The sequence below is a fragment of the Dipteris shenzhenensis genome, chromosome 21, assembly GCF_047967505.1.
Source record: "Dipteris shenzhenensis isolate YYH24624 ecotype China chromosome 21, Dip_SZ_1.0, whole genome shotgun sequence".
Lineage (NCBI taxonomy): Eukaryota > Viridiplantae > Streptophyta > Polypodiopsida > Gleicheniales > Dipteridaceae > Dipteris > Dipteris shenzhenensis.
Genome location: NC_141616.1, coordinates 29,348,814 through 29,366,975, shown reverse-complemented (window position 1 = coordinate 29,366,975; position 18,162 = coordinate 29,348,814). Strand labels below are relative to the sequence as shown.

At 43.9% G+C, this 18,162-nt stretch overlaps 1 protein-coding gene across 2 annotated transcripts in view; it reads left to right on the top strand.

Moving 5' to 3' along the window:
* Positions 1-18,162, top strand: part of LOC147888727 (FAD-dependent oxidoreductase family protein) — a 50,735-nt gene that overhangs the window by 9,699 nt on the left and 22,874 nt on the right. Inside the window, exons 2-5 of one of the 2 annotated variants that reach the window (XM_087392463.1) lie at positions 10,379-10,528; positions 10,634-10,848; positions 10,930-11,000; positions 11,086-11,248. In XM_087392463.1, coding sequence (XP_087248589.1) covers positions 10,379-10,528; positions 10,634-10,848; positions 10,930-11,000; positions 11,086-11,248 — 599 coding nt within the window. The remainder of the gene's footprint in view (positions 1-10,378; positions 10,529-10,633; positions 10,849-10,929; positions 11,001-11,085; positions 11,249-18,162) is intronic. The other variant, XM_087392464.1, reaches the window with a different exon arrangement.

Here is an 18,162-nt window from a genome sequence, read left to right as displayed (position 1 = left end):
GGCAGTCTGAACTTAGGAGAGCGATACATAGTATGTCTGCCAGACCTTCTCGAGAGGAGAAGGGAAAGGCTCCAATGGAACCGGAGTCTAGTGTCCATACGGTCGAGCCTAGGAAGGCTACAGTGCCAAATATTGCCAATTACGGACCGGAAAAGTATTCTGGTCGGATGAACGACCGTAGCTCCGATGTCATTGAGACCTGGTTACACAAATGGGACGAGGCGTTTGCCATTTGTGAAATCAGAAATGACATCAAGAAGATCCGTAAGGCCATCCACATGTTTAGTGAGGCTTCGGATCGGTGGTGGATTAAACAACAAAAAGATGGTATAGCATCCACTACTTGGGAGGGGTTTAAAAGAGAGTTCAGGAAACACTTCTTACCTCCTGACGAAGCATCCCGAGCTTGGAATCAATATAGGAACCTTCGTCAGAGAATTTTATCAGTGGCAGAATACACTGATAAGTTTCGAGAGAGTGTAATGAAGGTTGACGAACCCCTGCCTCAATCAATCCAAGTGAAAGATTTCATATTTGGATTGAATGATCGAATAAAAATGGAAGTTCGGGCTAAGTACGCGAACACGTTAGATGATGCAATAGCTATAGCCATGAACTATGAAGATGCCAAGGGCAGCAAGCCAAGTGGGTTTGCACAGGTCGGAACCCAGTATGGGTATCCGAAGAAATCTGGGTTTAAGAAGAAATGGACTAGTAGAGGGAGTGGTTCTCAGCCCAGTGGTCAAGCCAAGCAGACGAAACCACCTGAAACTTCAAAATCAAGTACCACCATTGGAGTGAAAAGGAAAGTAACCCCAATGGCAGCCCGGGCTTGGTCTAAATCTCCCTTAAACCCAGAACAAAGAGAGAAAGCGAGGAGAGAAGGCTTATGTTTTGGTTGCCTTCAGCCTCATCAGTGGAAGGATTGTCCACGTAATAAAGATCGTCGGATGGCTGAGATGGTGATCTCAGAGTGCGACGTGGAGATGGAGGGAAGTCCCAGAGCGGAAGAGATGCAGATTCAGCTAGCGGGATCTTCTCAGAGGTTAGTACCTTGTTTGTTATGTGTGTCTGTTGCTAGGCTGGTGACGAGTGCACCTGATAACATCCTATCTAAGCCCGCAGCAACGGGGTATACAGCCTTTAATGATACGGAGTTAATTGAAATGAAAGGGCAAGTGGCCAATCATGATGTCATTGTGTTGTTTGACTCGGCGTCAACTCACAATGTGATTAACTCCAAGCTCGTGAAGAGGCTGAAATTAAAGATAAGTCCATCTGACTACGCGTATACAGTCAGGATGGCAGATGGAAGTTCAACTGAAGTATAGGACCAAAGGGTTACCCAGTTGGAGCTTCGTATTCAGGACTATGCTGAGAAGCTTGATTTTAAAATGACCAAGCTTGCTCATGCAGATATAGCCCTGGGTATGGCGTGGCATTCTAGGAAGAATCCAGCCATTGATTGAAAAAAGCACGTATATCAATTCAAGATGAGTGATGTGCTTTATGTCTTGCGAGGTGAAAAAGATATACCTTAGGGACCGTTGGTTTCCGTGATGAAAATCCGAAAAGCTCAAGTAGAGTTTTTATTCTTTTGCACAGCATCGGTAGAGCCGGTTGATGATTCTTCGGCTAGCACTGATGTTACGCAAAGTGGTGAGATGGCCAAGCTGGCTAATCTTATAACAGAGGAGTTCTCTGAATGTTTCAGGGATGAACTACCTTATGGGTTACCTCCAGAGCGGAATGTTCAGCATAAGATTGAGCTGATACCGGGGGCAGAACCTGTAAATAGACCTCCCTATAGAATGAGTTTTACTGAAGAGGCGGAGGTGCGTAGACAACTGGAAGAATACCTCAAGTTGGGGCAGATTCAACCAAGTTTCTCACCTTTTTCTTGGCCAGTGATATTAAAGAAGAAAAAGGATGATACGTTTCGCCTCTGTATAGATTATAGAGCATTGAATAATATCACTGTTAAGCACAGGTATCCGATGGCTCGGATTGATGACTTGCTAGATGCATTACATGGAGCCGTGATTTTCAGCAAGATAGATCTTAAGTGTGGCCACCATCAGATCCGGATTAGAGCCGAGGATCCGGATTAGAGCCGAGGATGTGCATAAAACCGCTTTTAGAAGCAGGTTTGGTCATTATGAGTTTTTGGTAATGCCCTTCGGACTTACCAATGCTCCGGCTACATTCGTCATGCTTATGAATGATTTGCTACGTCCGTATATCGGAAAGTTCGTAGTACATTTTATTGACGATATCCTGATATTCAGTAAAAGTATTACTGAGCATCGTGAACACTTAAGAGTAGTGTTCAGTACTTTGACGAAAGTCAGTCTTTATGTAAATAAAAAGAAAACTATACTGTGTATGGTTAGAGTATGGTTAGACTTAAATATTTAGGATTCATAATTACTCCACAGGGGGTAGAAATGGATCCGAAGAAAGTGGCTGTGATACTAACTTGGCCAATCCCTCAGAGTCTGACCGCGTTGCGATCATTCTTGGGATTTGTCCAGTTTTATAGAAGGCATATCAAAGGATATTCCAGAATAGTATCGCCATTGACTGATCTGACCTCAGATAAAGTACCTTTTATATTTGGACAGAATCAACAAGAAAGTTTTAACACCATAAAACAAGCTGTGGTCACAGGACCGGTGTTAAAAATAGTTAATCCCCAGAAACCGTTGTTCCTAGAAACCAATGCAAGTGGCATTGCGGTAGGAGCAGTTCTCCTTCAAGAGGGAAGGCCAGTAGCCTTTGAAAGCAAGAAGCTTTCTCCCTCTCAAAGGAATTGGCCAACTCATGAATTGGAGTTGTATGCGGTTATCCATGCTTTGAAAACATGGAGGCATTATCTGTGTATGGTTCAGAGTTTTATGTGGATGTGGATCATGATACTCTGAAACATTTTAGTAAACAACCTGACTTGAGGGGCCGCCAAGCTAGGTGGGCAGAGCTCATGCAGGAGTTTAATTTAACGATTCGGTACCGAAGAGGAAAAGACAATAAGGTTGCTGATGCGTTGTCTCGCATTATGCACAACCTGAGTTTCACGGTATTAGAGAGTGCTCTAATGACTGAGATTAGAGAAACTCAAAAGGTGGACGAGTTTGTCCAGAGCTTATGGTCTAAAGCTCATGTGTTAAAACCCGGGGAAAATGAAAAGGATGACCTGGCATCCAGAAAAGGCCAAACTTATGCAAGATATACCATAAGGGATGGTATGCTAGAAAGAAATGGCAAGGTTGTAGTACCTAGTCAGAATGATCTCAGGCAGAGAGTCATTTGACAGTGCCATGATAGCCCGTGTGCGGGACATCCAGGGGTCGAGAAGACGTATGATCTCGTGAAGCGAGATTTCTTTTGGCCAAAGATGAAAAAGCATATTCATGAATATGTGACACGGTGTTTCTCGTGTCAGGTAAGTAAGGCCGAGCGGGTGAAGCCACCCGGACTTTTACAGCCCTTGGAAGTACCACTAAGTAAGTGGGAGAGCATTTCCATGGACTTTATTGTAGGGCTGCCTACAACACAAGGAGGGTATGATTCTATCCTTGTGGTGGTTGATCGTCTAACCAAGATGGCTCACTTCATTCCGACTAGAGAGTCTGTTAGTGCCCCGCAAGTGGAGACTTGCTTTGGTGTCCACTTCCACAATCACTTCCTTCTTAGCAGTTTGTACTTCAATGTGAATAAGATCTTTGACTATAGCTGAGGGGTAGGGGGGATTCTTTACAAAATTTTACAGCTTCATCAATTATTGCTTGCTTATCAGGCCCTTCCAGAATGTGAAGTCGAGCCTTTACTTCTGCCAGTTCCAATTGTAGCTCTCTCACTGCCGCCTGTAGATAAAAAATCTGATCTTGTTGCCCAAGGATGGGTCGTTTTGAGCCTTCTTGTTGGTAATTCCGTACATAAGGAGAGAGTGTCATGGCTGCATCTGTAGAGTATTGAGTCTTGATGGAGGTTGAAGGAGTTGAGGGGGACTTGGAGGAGAGTGTAGGCCAGTCCATAATTGGCTTTCTGTTGAACCCCTAGCTGATGAGCCTAACCTCCGGGTTGGGTTGGGAGTTTATCCCAACACGGGGTTAGGGTTAGTGTGTTTGCTGCTAACAGGCTGTTGACGAGCGACGGGCTGTACGAACGGAGTACGGACGGAGAGGAACGGACGGGGCTGTATGGGCAGGAGAGTTACGAACGGGGGGAGAGAGAAAGAAAGAAAGAAAGAAAGTTTATTATTGTCCACTAGAGGCCAAAATGGGCCCATGGGACATCAAGAACTCTGCATACAAGATAGCACAAAATCAACGTGCCCCAAAGAAGAGGCATCGTCGAATATCATCTAAGTGCTACGCAATATAATGCAAGTGAAAGAGAGAGAGAGAGAGAGAGAGAGAGAGAGAGAGAGAGAGAGAGAGGTGGAAAGGCTGAGCGGGTAAGGGGGGGCTGAGGCAGAGAGGTTGAGCAGAGGGGAGGCGGAGTGGGTGAGGGGGTGGCTGAGGCGGAGAGGCTGAGCAGAGGGGCTAGTGGGAGGGGCTAGCGTGAGAGGCAGGAGAGGTTGAGTAGAGAGAGAGAGAGAGAGAGAGAGAGAGAGAGAGAGAGAGGCCTCAAGAGAACTGCTCGGGTCTCTTCACATAGACCTCAAGTATTGAGAGTGGCTGCTCGGGAGGCCTCAAGAGAACTGCTCGGGTCTCTTCACATAGACTTCGTATTGAGAGTGGCTGAGCAGAGGGTTTACCTAGGGAGAGACGTATATGCACCTTATGTGGTCTACAGGAGGTTGAGTCTGAGGAGTATTTGATTTTCAGATGCCTAATGTACTATGAGATCCGGGGATGCTTCCATTGTCTATTCAGAGATACCTCTGGATTGTTATCCGGGTTCCTCTCTTTTCTAGATCAGACATGCTTGGCCGCATTCATTCATGAGGTAGTTAGCGATCGTGAGCACCTACTTCGATCACAAGAGGAGCATACCTTGGTAGACTCTTCTTAGAGCATGATCACGGAGTTCTTCCAGCTGAACCATACAGGCTCCCACTCTATAGGCCCTAGATGCGATCGGGATCTAGAACTAGTGACACGACAGCGGTTGATGCACAGATTATGCTTGGGGGCATTCCCTCCTTGTTCAGAGTGGCAGCACGACTGACACGGGTCACGATCACCCTTGTTAGACGTAGAGCTGTGACCAAGAGACAGCGCGGGACTATGCCCTCGGGCAACCCGCAGCATTCTATCTTTGGTTTTATGCTCTCGCTCCCCTACTATTGATGAGGGGGGATATAGTGGACCATAGTTGTAACGTTGGAGCATATTTCACTTTGTATTCAGATGATAGATTATTTGATGATGATTATGATGATAGTGATGATGGAGATGACTATTATTATGATATGATTATGTAGCATTTATCTTTTGTTTTTTGCATGGGTGTTGATGCTCACTAATAGCTCCACCCTTTTAGCTTTCTTGTATCAGGTTTCTTCCGAAGACTTTAATAAACTCTCTCTCTTTCTCTCTCTCTAAATTTGTATGATTGGACATATTCTAGTCTTACAAAGGTCTCTCTCTCTCTCTCTCTCTTTGGTCTCTTCATAGATGAGTTGAAAGATTGGATGACAAAAAACAGCAACGAGGAGCCCAGGTGGCTAGCTACGCACTGTTGTTGCTCACTGTTGTTGCTCATTTATGCGGACAAGGTGGTCTTCTTTGCAAAAGATAAGAGTGATATGCAGGCACAATTGGATGCCTTATACAATTTCTGCCAATATTAAAAAATGCAGGTCAACATACCAAAAACTGAAGTAATGGTGATCGGGTCTCGAAATAAACAGATAAATTTCACATTCGGAGGGGACACTTTGGAAGTAGTTGCTTCGTACAAATATCTAGGTCTGGATTTTACAGATAATTACAAGTGGAATGCTGAACGTAGGCTTTTGGGAGGTTTAAAAGCATTGTACAGCTTCCAAAATAAATGCAGAAAGGCACATTTGTGAAATTGGGAGATGAGGAAATTTTTATACACCATGCTTGTGCAAACAATGTTCTCTATGGATGTCCAGCCTGGGCGCCCGGGCTCTCCAGGGCTTATTGGAAAAGGATAGAAACAGTGCATAAAGGCTTTATTGTAGGCAAGTTGGGAGTTAAAATGCAGACACCATAACTCATCCTGTTAGCTGAAACATGTATGATACCATTGGAAGGTGAAGCACTATGCCATTACTTGGGATACCTTAACAAGGTTAAGAAGATGGATGCACACTGGATACCACATAAAGCAATGGAAGCCATTAAGACTAGGGGCTGATACAAAGATGGGGACTATGGGGGATAAAGGTGGCTGATATACCTGAAGAATCATGTGAAATCAGAGACTTAGTGACGCTGAAAATGATACAGAAAATATGGCACAATCCAGGTACAAAAATGCAGTTCTACAAACGGGAAATCAACCTGATGGACAGCTATGCAATGCAGAAATATCTTGGGGCGGACATCTCAATATTCAAAAGGAACTTAATGTGCAAAATATGGACCAGCTCACATGATCTAGAAGTGGAGAAGGGTAGATGGATACGACCCAAGATCCCAAGGGAGGAGAGGATGTAACCAAACCTTAAGATACTTGAAAATACTTTAGTAATAAATTCACAGCTATTATGACACTTTTGAGCAGTTTGCAACACACAAAACAGCTTCTGGAACAAATCGCAAAATGGCTCCACTCCCTAGAATAGCTTGTAGAGGATCCTGGGCACCCTTAGACCAAATCGCAGTAGTGCTAGGCTTCTTAGAATCAATTCGCAGCAGGTCTGGGTGCTTTGGAGTCAATTTGCAGCATCTCTGGGCACCAAGTAGGGCTGGAAACCCTAATCGCAGCAAGGAGATGATCTTCTAGAAGGGCTGGGAACCTGGATCGCTGCAGCTGCACTCTTTCCGAGCACTTGTACGCGTCAGAGAGTCGAAGATATGATGTTGGAATGAATTGCAACTCCGCCTGGGAGGAGTAGAAGTGAATCGCAGCAATAGAAAGAGGGGTTTGGGAGAGAGAAAGAATACAAGATACCACACTAGGGCCCAGAAATAAGGGCTGGATCCCCCCGAAGGTCTTTATTGCAATAGAATAATCTTTGTACGACTGGCTCATGAAAGAGCATAAGTCTGAGTACAATCTTGAATGAATCTGGGAGGCCAGGGGCCTTTGTTTTATAGACTAGGCCTAGCAAAAAGCTAGGGCCTGCTTTCTAAAAGCTACTTTTACAAAAAGCCAAGCTTTTAGTATTTTTCCTTCTAAATCTGGTGCTTTGGAGCTTTTAGGCACCTTCTAATCTTGTGGGCCCTCCTTTTAATGAGGTGCCCCCTTGTCTTTACTTTTTTGAGCCTTGTGGGACCTGCTATTTACACTTTTTTCCCCACTCTTGGGTCCTATTTGCACTCTCTTAGGTCCTACGCATGGCACAAACAAATTCCAACACTTTAACCCATTAAACATTAGCGAAATGCATGCATTCCTAGTTCTTGGACTAATCCTAGTCCCTTGTGGGCGTCCCCACAGTTCTCTTTCACCAATGCAAAGTAAAAGTAGTAAACTCATTCTAGTGAACCAAAGTTAGTTTTCTTTGACCATAGTCAATCTGATAAAGACTCTTCTTTATTTCTTGGGAGAAATACCAATTGGTGACAGAGGATATGCAAAATCTGCCCTATAGGGGAGGTAGAAGACAAGTAGCACATACATAGTGCCTAGAAACGGCGTTTCTGGGCACCGTTTCCGAAACTAGATACGGTGTTTTGGATAGGCGAAAAAAAAAATCTTTTTTTTCGGGGTTTTGTGCTTTTGCAGTGCCTCTGTAATTTATCCAAGGAAATGTATATATAGAGCAGCAATGTAAGAGCTTGTAGACACCAATGCTCAGCTATAGAAGCAAAAGTACCAACACACACACACACCCGCCTCAACCACCGAGTAAGAAGTTAGAACCCCATCGGCGGGTAGGGCAGTTTTTGCTCTCCCTCTCTAGCCTCTCCTCTTGCTCTCCTCTCATCCTACAACACCCCTCTCAGCCCACTGCCCCTCCTCCTTGCTCTCCTCTCTAGCATATCCTCCCTGCTCTCCTCAGCCCTTGCCCTCTCCTCTCCTCTTTGCTCTCCTCTCCAACCTCTCCTTCTTGCTCTCCTTAGCCGTTGCCCTCTTCTCCTCGCTCTCCTCAGCCCTTTCCCTCTCCTCTCCTCCTTGTTGTCCTCTAAGGCCTTGTTGTATGACATATGTATTAATATTAATTACATATATAATATATATTTTATTCACCTTAAAAATTGAAACTCCGTTTCCACCGTTTCTTCTGGTGACCGAAACTCCGAAACACCGTTTCCCGCTTGTTTTCGTTTCCTCGTTTTTGAAACTCTTGGGAACTATGAGCACATACTCCTAAAATGTTGAGCATACGCACACATAAGGGAGAACCATGGCAACAATAGTTCTAACCTGAAGAATCTATTGGAGCAGCCAGGCCACAAGTTTGGAAGCTACCTAAAAAGGAATCTTGGAACATCGCAGCGAAATTCTCGGACTAGCACAACAAATAGTCCAGCAAATACTCACAATGTAGAAATTTTTGGGAGACTTTAATTTCAATAATTGTAATGGACCACTATTTAATTTAATAGTGGTCACCAGTCCCATAGATCCTGAGGGTCTCAAAAGGACTTTAATATAATCATATCTCTCTCTATCTTTCTATCTCTCTATCTCTCTATCTGTCTCTCTATACCATTATTTTGCAAGTTTGTCTTGATCTTCTCTAGAGAATGTTTTGGCTATTCCTATCCTATTAGATTCATCAAATATGCTTTTAGGGTCAAGATATTACAAGTGGAGCTTTGCCCCTCTACTTCCCCCTACAAATGCTCTCATATTGGTTGCAATTGACCATGCTTTCATCCTTGTAGTGACGGGGTTAACAACTCCCCTAGACCAATTTGATTGCCCATCATCGGGTTACTCTTGATTATGCACACATAGTTGTGCTATTGTTTTCTTTACCGGGCTGTTGTGGTAGAGATATTGTTGGTGCTTCAATCACAATAGTAAGAGAGATGCTCAGACTACAAGTCATTTTGTTCCAAAGAGTCATATTACTGAAGGAAAATATATATTCCTCAGGGTTACTCTTGATTATGCAGATGTAGTTGTGCTATTGTTTTTATTATTAATTGTTGTGGTAGAGATATTGTTGGTGCTTTAATCCCAATAATAAGATAGATGCTCAGGCTACAAGTCATTTGTTTCAAAGAGTCATATTACTGAAGGAAAATACATATTCAAGTGACGGGTGTAGTGGCAACAGGTTTCTATGATGAAGGTCTCACCTCAAAACCTGCAATGATGCGACCAAGAACACATGACACATCAGACATGAGTTAGTTGGTGCCATCAAGCTTGTCTTTAGTAGCAAGCATGCCAAAAAGGTCAGAGTTTGCCATTGTAGATATGATAGAAAATGCAAAAATCTTCTGAAGGAAGCTGCTCCACAAAAGTGCACAGAAATGCCTTGAAATAGAGAGGAACAGCCTTGAAATTCACAGAAGGAGCTCAGAAATGCACACAGACAGGAGTCACCTGAAATGCACCTCCAGAAAGCTGATTGGCAACCTGTTCGGGATCCAAAACTGCAACAGTTGAGCTCAGAAATGATGCAGCAGTTGTTGTGCAGAAGAAGTTAGTTCAAAACAGCTGAAAACAGCTTCAAATGAAGTCGCACAGGTAGGAAACAGCTCCAGGAAGCTCTAGATAAAGTGGAATAGGTAGGAAGCAGTTCTAGACAGCACAAGACTGCTCCAGAATAGGTTGCAGATTTGCAGATAGTCTGCTGCAGGTGGCGGCTGAACTTGGACAAGTCGTCTGGGGCAACTGCTCACACTTTCATGTGACGGAAGGCTTTCAAACTGGCTGGAAATGCACAGGGCAGGGCTGGAACTCAGCTCTGATACAACTGATGGATCACTGGAGGCAATGGAGCATAAAAATGAGGCGAAGGGCAAACAACTAGTTGTAGACTGTTATTGCAGCAGCACACAAGTGCAAGAGAGTACAACTGAAGTGATGGAATAACACTACCCTAAAACCCTAGCCCAATCGACCCATAGGACAGAATTAAGTTATAAGGGTTGACTTTATCCAGATGAAGTAATCGTGCGAGTGTGCTAGCACATTAACTAAATAATACTAGCCTACAAGGTCATACCCGGGGCTAATCTATGAAAGGCTTGGTACATTTTTACATTATAGCGTTGAATCAATATATTGTTAATGAGAGCTATTGAGGGCTTATAACTATTTTGGTTTTGCATAGGGCAAGGCTACATATGGCTTGGACACAGGGCACCTGGAACAACTACTTGGCCACTGGCAAAGAGAAGCAAGCAATTATGGGAGGAATTTGCAGATGGATTGCAAGCATTGGGATTAGATCCAGTGACTACAATTGGATACAAGAAAACAGGTGAAAGACTCTCTGTCTGAAATTTGTAGCTGAGTTTTTTCTAGTTTTGATAATTGACGATTTTCAGCTTCAGATAACTCAAGGGGAAGTATCTGATTGGGGCAGGCAGCTTGCTGTTTGGGTCAACTTTGGAACAGTCTGTCGCTTTACAGAACAAGGTAAAAGAATTATGTAATGAGGGAGTGCAAGCAGATTTCTTGAACGCAAGTGCAGTTAGTAAAGCTGAGCCACAACTGCAAGTTGGGGCTGAGGGGTCTGCTGCTCTTATTCATGATGATAGCCAAATTGATGCACAGTTGGCAACTTCATACATAGCAGGGGTAAGTCTTTTTTTCCACCTATCTGTATGTGATTTTCCTTCTGGCAAGTTTTCTCAATGATCCTTTGTTTTTCTCTTGCAGGAGAATCGGAATTTTTGTTCATCAGGTCGTTTCAAAGAGATATATTATGATCCTGTTGAGAGTTTTTTGTGGTAACCTTCTTCATCCTTGGAAGCATCTAGTGTCTGCAATGAATTTGTCAAACTGCTCTTGTAAGGTGTCGCCATGTGCTGCCAGGTCAGATCAGGGTGGTCATATCTCAGGTGTACAAACCAGAACGCGGGTAATCTACTGCAAGGAAAGAGTGATTATGGCTGCTGGTGCATGGAGTGGGGGTTTGATGGAAAGTGTGTTCAAAATATTTTCACCACCTCTTGTTTTGCCCACAAAGCCACGAAAGGTGTGTTCAAAACTTTATTAAGGCCAACACGATGCAATGCTGCCTTGCTGCAGATTCTGGCTCTTGTTGCTTGGTTTTTTGTATCTCTTGTTGATAATCTTCTGCTATATTTTCTCCTCATTTCCTCTAGTGATTTGATGTTTCATACAATGAGCCTCGCAAGATTTTGAGATATTTCAGTCATCATCATTTTTCAGTTTCAGCTGATGTCATTTTTTAAGAGAAGTATAGGTTACATTTACATGTTTTGTAGCTAGAGTAGTCATCCTACGAAATAGATACATGACCAGTGGACTTGATAAAAAAGTACGGATTCAGGCCTAATTAGTTATTGAGAAAGCATGGTGTCGCTTTGTCAGCCATGCTGCCATGACCCAAGTGAATACCCATTGAGTCCTCCACGTCTTGCCAATATCTTGAGGGAACATTGCCATATCCTCCCAAGTCTCATCTCTCCTCAAATGCTTAAACCATGGGCCAACAAGAAGGACTCGGTGGTACCACCAGCCAAAACTTAAAAGACATGATATCTGCCAAGGGCAGAGGTTAGTCCAAAAGGCATGGCTATAATTTGGTGAGGACCTCATGTGGCATCTACTGCTCTAGCTTGTGGACTAGGAAGGGCTTTAGGGTGAGACATCTGTTGAGATATCGAGCTCCACTCGTGATATGCCAGGGTGACCGTTGCGCATTTATGTCACCGACTTGTTAGCTGCAGATGCGGTTGGTACACCGCCCATGAATAATAGCTGGATGACAGCTATCCTTATGTACTCTAGTTCGTGGCTCAGTTAGTATGCCACCTTAGTTAGCTGAGTTTGGTTTTGAGACCCACATATAGGGTTCATCTATTTCTTTGTACAAGAGTTCTTTTGGCTTTCACAACTAAGAAGAGGAAAACTGTTTTCAGCCTCCACCTTTGTGTGTATTCCCCCATTGTGTATGTGAGAAAGTCGCAAGTGAGACTCCTTCCTTCTCTCCCACTCTCTTCACATGGTATCAGAGCCTGGTTCGTGGTAAGGAGCTCAAGAAAGCAAACCAAGTTCGTGGTGTCCTGGTAAGAGGACCAGTGTTGCTTTCCTTTTTTGAGTTTGGGAGCAAATCTCTGCAGGTAGCACAGCCGGAAAGTGCAAGAGTGCATTGTCTCAGGTTGAGACGCCCTTCGCGGTGTGGCGAGAGGGCAATATATGCTGCAGGTGCGGGCAAAGCCCTTGGTGACTTTATTTTTCTGATTCGAGGCCATTTTGGGGCTCGTTTTGGAGGCGGAAGTTCTCCGCAAGCATTGAGAAAAAGGCCCCGTTTTTGCTGTGTGAGGCAGAAGCTGTGTTTTTTGCAGTGACATAATATTTTACAGTGTTCTGTAATGGCGTCTGATTCTCTTTCACAGATTGTCACTGAAAAGCTTGACAAGAACAACTTCCAAGCATTGAAGTTTAGAATGACGAATTTCCTTATGGGAAAAGGCTATTGGGAGTTCATTACAGGAAATGAAGAAGAACCAGTTCTTCCTAATGTTCCCAATTAACAGGCTGCAAATAAAATGCCTAAGATCAGATGGAGGGAGAGAGTACCTCTTAAATGAGTTTGCAAGGTTCCTGCAGGAGCATGGCATAAAGCAGCAATATTCATGCAGTCATACTCCACAGCAAAATGGACTTGCAGAAAGGAAAAACAGGCATATTGGAGAGGTATCTCGGGCCATGCTAAAGGAAAAAGACCTACCAGATTATTATTGGGCTGAAGCAGTTGCTACAGCAGTTTACATAATGAACAAGACTCCCATTGCAGTAATACATGGCATGACGTCAGAGGACATGTATACTGGTAGGAAATCAGATATTTTTAATTTGAAAATTTTTGGTTGCATTGCCTATGTTCATGTGCCAGATGAGTTGAGGTCCAAGTTGGATCCAAAAGCTGAGAAGTGCATCTTTATTGGTTATTCTCTGCAGCAGAAAGGGTATAGATGCTATAACCCTTGTACTCGTAAGTTTACAGTGAGCAGAGATGTTATTTTTGATGAGATGAGCAGCTGGTATAAATCAGTAAATGTGATCGATGATGTAGATGCACAAAATGGTAATGCTACACAGAATTCGCAGCAGCAATCACAAAATATTAGTGGACCTGCAGTGTCCTCTAGTAGTGGTTCACATACTTCGCCATGGACAGGTAGATTGAGATCATGAGAATCTCCTCAAAGCAATGCAGATAGTGGTATGCAGGTATCACGAAAATGAAAAGAGAAGGTAGATCAGCTCATGTTTGATGTGAATGTAGGTCACTCTTATGTGGATGGTAAATCTAGTGGCTCAGAACAGAGCATTGATGATGAGTTGGGTATTCCTTCTGTTGTTACACATGGAGTAAGGAAGACCAGAGATGTTTTGAGAGCACCTGGAAGTGAGCCTATTTTGCGCAGGTCTACCAGAGCTAGGTATCCTGTGGATAGGCTGAAATATGATGGATTTACAGCCATTCACTATGCCTATATGGTCAAAGTGATACAAGTACGAGAACCCACTTCTTTTGAGCAAGCCATGGGAAAAGAAAAATGGGAGAAAGCCATGGATGAAGAAATGGATGCCTTGGAAGCAAATGCTACATGGGAATTGGTGCCTTTGCCTAAAGACAAGAAGGCAATTTGCTGTAAGTGGATTTATAAGGTGAAGCACAATGCAGATGGTTCTGTGAACAAATACAAGGCAAGATTAGTTGTCAAAGAGTATGCACAGAGATATGGCATTGATTATGAAGAAACATTCAGTCCGGTTGCAAGGATGGCAATCGTAAGAGCAGTCATTGCTATGGCTGCATCAAAGGGATGGTCTTTACATCCATCGTCTTTACATCAGATGGATGTAAAGAATGCCTTCTTGCATGGTGATTTGCAAGAAGAGGTCTTTATGGAGCAGCCACCAGGTTATGTTCATGCTGTTCATCCTGAGTTTGTTTGTAGGTTGAAGAAAGTCTGGTATGGCTTGAAGCAAGCACCTAGAGCATGGTCTGACAAGATAGGACAGTATCTTGTCACTATTAGCTTTCAGATTTTCAAGGCAGATTTCTCACTTTATGTGAGAAAAGCAGAGAAAGGTATTATGCTGCTTGTCATTTATGTTGATGATTTGATCATCACAGGTGATAGTGACGAAGATATCCTTCATGTGAAAATGCTATTGAAGCAGAAGTTTGAGATGAAGGATTTGGGAGAGCTGCGTTATTTCTTGGGCATTGAGGTGATTAGATCACCAAGTGGGATACGGCTCTTGCAGAGGCAGTATGGATTGGACATGCTGTCCAAATATGGGATGACAAGTTGTAAGCCTATTTTAGTTCCTTTGGAGCAGAATGTGAAGCTGAGCGCAAATGCAGGTGAGCTTCTGGAAGACCCTACTATGTACAGGCGCATAGTAGGAAGTTTGATTTATATGACTATTACCAGGTCAGATTTGAGCTATGCTGTTGGATTGGTAAGTCAGTTTATGCAGGCTCCAAGAAAACCGCATTTCGATGCGGCTAGACGCATACTCAGGTATGTGAAGTCCACATTGCAGTATGGACTATTTTATGAGGCTGGGGTTCAGATACAGTTGCATGGATACATTGATGCTGATTGGGCTGGTAGTATTTTTGATAGACGATCTACCAGTGGATATGTGTTCTCTTTTTAGAGTGCTGCAGTCACTTGGAGCAGCAAGAAACAGCCTACAGTTGCCATGTCAAGCACAGAGACTGAGTACAGGGGTGCAACAATGGTTGCATGTGAGGTAGCTTGGTTGCATAAGCTACTTTATGATATGCATCAGTCCACAGATGGACCAGTTGTCATTTATTGTGACAACATGAGCAATATACACTTGGCAAATAACCCAGTCTATCATGCTAGAACAAAGCACATTGAGGTGCATTATCACTATGTGCGGGAGAAGGTTTACTAGGTCTTATTTATCTAGTTTATGTTAGCACAGAGGATGAGGTAGCTGACATATTCACGAAGGCATTGGGCGCAGAGAAGCTACGCAAGTTCAGAGACCTGCTTGGTATGCAGGAATTGGGATTGAGCTCGAGGGGGAGTGTTGAGATATCGAGCTCCACTCGTGATATGCCAGGGTGATCGTTGTGCATTTATGTCACCGACTTGTTAGCTGCAGATGCGGTTGGTACACCGCCCATGAATAATAGCTGAATGACAGCTATCCTTATGTACTCTAGTTTGTGGCTCAGTTAGTATGCCACCTTAGTTAGCTGAGTTTGGTTTTGAGACCCACATATAGGGTTCTTCTATTTCTTTGTACAAGAGTTCTTTTGGCTTTCACAACTAAGAAGAGGAAAACTGTTTTCAGCCTCCACCTTTGTGTGTATTCTCCCATTGTGTATGTGAGAAAGCCGCAAGTGAGACTCCTTCCTTCTCTCCCACTCTCTTCACAACATCTAGCTGTAGATGTCTACTAATGTGGATGGTGTAGGGGAAGAAGGGTACATCCACCATGCTCTAGCCAGGATGGCCAAATCCACTCTTGTTGGTATGCTCTCCCACAACCATAATTGCCAATGGGTGTACTCCGCTCTGTATGGTCTAGGGTTGATGGCCCATCTCTTTCTAAGTTGTCCAACCATTCTAATCCTCTTCCACTCAAGGGAGTCCAAGGATATATCCTCATGTAGGCCCCTTCCTCTAGGTTCCTATCCTCTAAGGTGCCGATTCAAGCTGTATAGACCCTCTTGGGTCTATATAGAAGAAAATCGGATTGGTAGATTGATGCGGTAGGCCATGAAGACAACTCTAAGTGGGACTCTGATATTGGACAATTGACCTACCAATGGGGGGGATTTGTGGCATTTGGAACTACTCTCTTGACTCCTTGCTGCCAAGCTACCAAGATACTAGCTCAATCTTATCCATTGGTCAGAACTGTTCCTTGGGCTGCGAGGGAAACTAGCTCTGAGTCCCCATGGATTTGGTGGGTCCATTATCCATTGTGCTCAGTTGATAAGCATGCGATGCCTTAGCAAACAACCCTTTTGATCAAGTACATCTAGATGTGCAATGAAAGATTGTCGCTCTATTCCTCTCGACATTGAGGGCTAGTCCTAATGAGTCCTGCTAAGACAGGCTGCTGCATCCTCATCAAGACCCTCCTCAATGGCTACCTGTTTCCTATTAAGGGCCTCTATGAGGATCCACAATTAGACTATTACCACTCCCTCCGACTCCCCCCTCTCCTAACACATTCATTGACTTTGTGCATATTCAAACTCGCTCTCATCCAGCTCATGGGGAAGCAGGTGGGGTGGAAAACAAGCCATCGTGAAGCTCGAGGCTTGTGAAGAAGATTCCTAGTGACTCGTCTTAGTAGGGGGTTTAGATGGCAAGTAACCCTAGTCCATTTGGCACCACAATAATGGCAGTTTCGGCATCGCTTAGAATCCTTGGGCCAATATAAGCACCTAGACTGGGGATGGGTACTCTCCACTCTCATTGCTATTAACAATCTCCCCATGTTGGCCGTATCGGGTAAGTCTATAAAGCTACCTAAAGGGTCTCAACCATAGCCTATGGCAATAATCTACAAAGCTCACCCAAAGGGTCCCAACCATGGTCCTATGAAGGATTACATTGGATTTGTGAAAATCTCCTAAAAAATCTTTGGAAACGACGTCTTGTTCTTGGCCATTATGAAGAGAAAACCCTAGGCTAGATGTATCTTCTTGCCAATGGAATCTAGTAGGCTCCCTTCCTCAAATGAATGCAAATCACTCGGAGGAATATCCATGCAGTTTTAAGGCCCAACTCGTTAAAGACGGACAAGTCTCCACAATGAGCACTTGGAGAGCCTTTAGAGACTTGCCGTTGCCTGAGCAATACATCATCACTCAGACTTGTGAGGCACATGTAGACACATCCTATAGATTGACTTTTGACAAGCTTCAAGCGGTAGATCAGATTGAGAGTATACAAGTTCAATGGTTGGGCATCTTCTTAGGCACCAGTGTCCCTTTATAGGTTATTGTAATAGGGAGACAGCTTAACTCACTCTCTCTTCTGCTCACTACTATCTGAAGTGAAAGAATGATGCACTCAAAACACAAGTGGAACTGTGGAGTGAGTGTGAGAATCAGAGGGAGAGAATATAGGGAGCCTACGAAGAGGGAAAATAATAATTGAACAATGTATGGCCCAGAGGGCTGAATACAACTGCAAAAAACAAGTACTATATGTAGGGAGAACCCTCACTACAAAAGAGAAATAGAGACTGCTTTACCCGATTGAACCTGACTGAGGACTAATTGAAGGAGGGTTGGAAGGGGCTGCCAGACTATTGCAGACTCTCCTGCCTTGATCCTGATCCTTGGAGCTGCTCCTCGTGATGAGGGCTAGATCACTAAAAGATTGGATGAAGAATGAGGGCCAAGGGGCTGCCTTTTTATAGGCCCCCTTAGGCCCTAAACCACTGACCATTGGCCTGATGTTGCCTGGCTGCACCGACCAGCCTGCTGATGTGGCTCGACTAGTCGAGTATTGCTGACATCAGCGATGGCATGGCTTGACTACGTGGCATTATCCTGTTGTCTTGAGCTCCAAATTGCTGCTGATCCCGTTGGTGTCCCGGCTGCATCTTCAACTGTGAATTGGTAATAGAATATTTTCCAGGCTTTTTTTCCCTTTTTTTTGCTTATCATCTTTTTTGGCAATTCTATTGGGGGACGTGTGTCTTGGATTGAGATTGTGTGCACTCGAGACAAGACAACCTAGAAGATTGGCTCAAGGTTTTGTTCGTTTCTATGGTTTGGCCGGGACTAATAATACATGATGAAGCAAACTGCTCGTATGTGGGTAATCGTTTGCAAGGACTGTGGTAGGTGTGGACATGAGGAACCAAAATGTATTGAATATTTGCTTCGAGTGTTCTGTC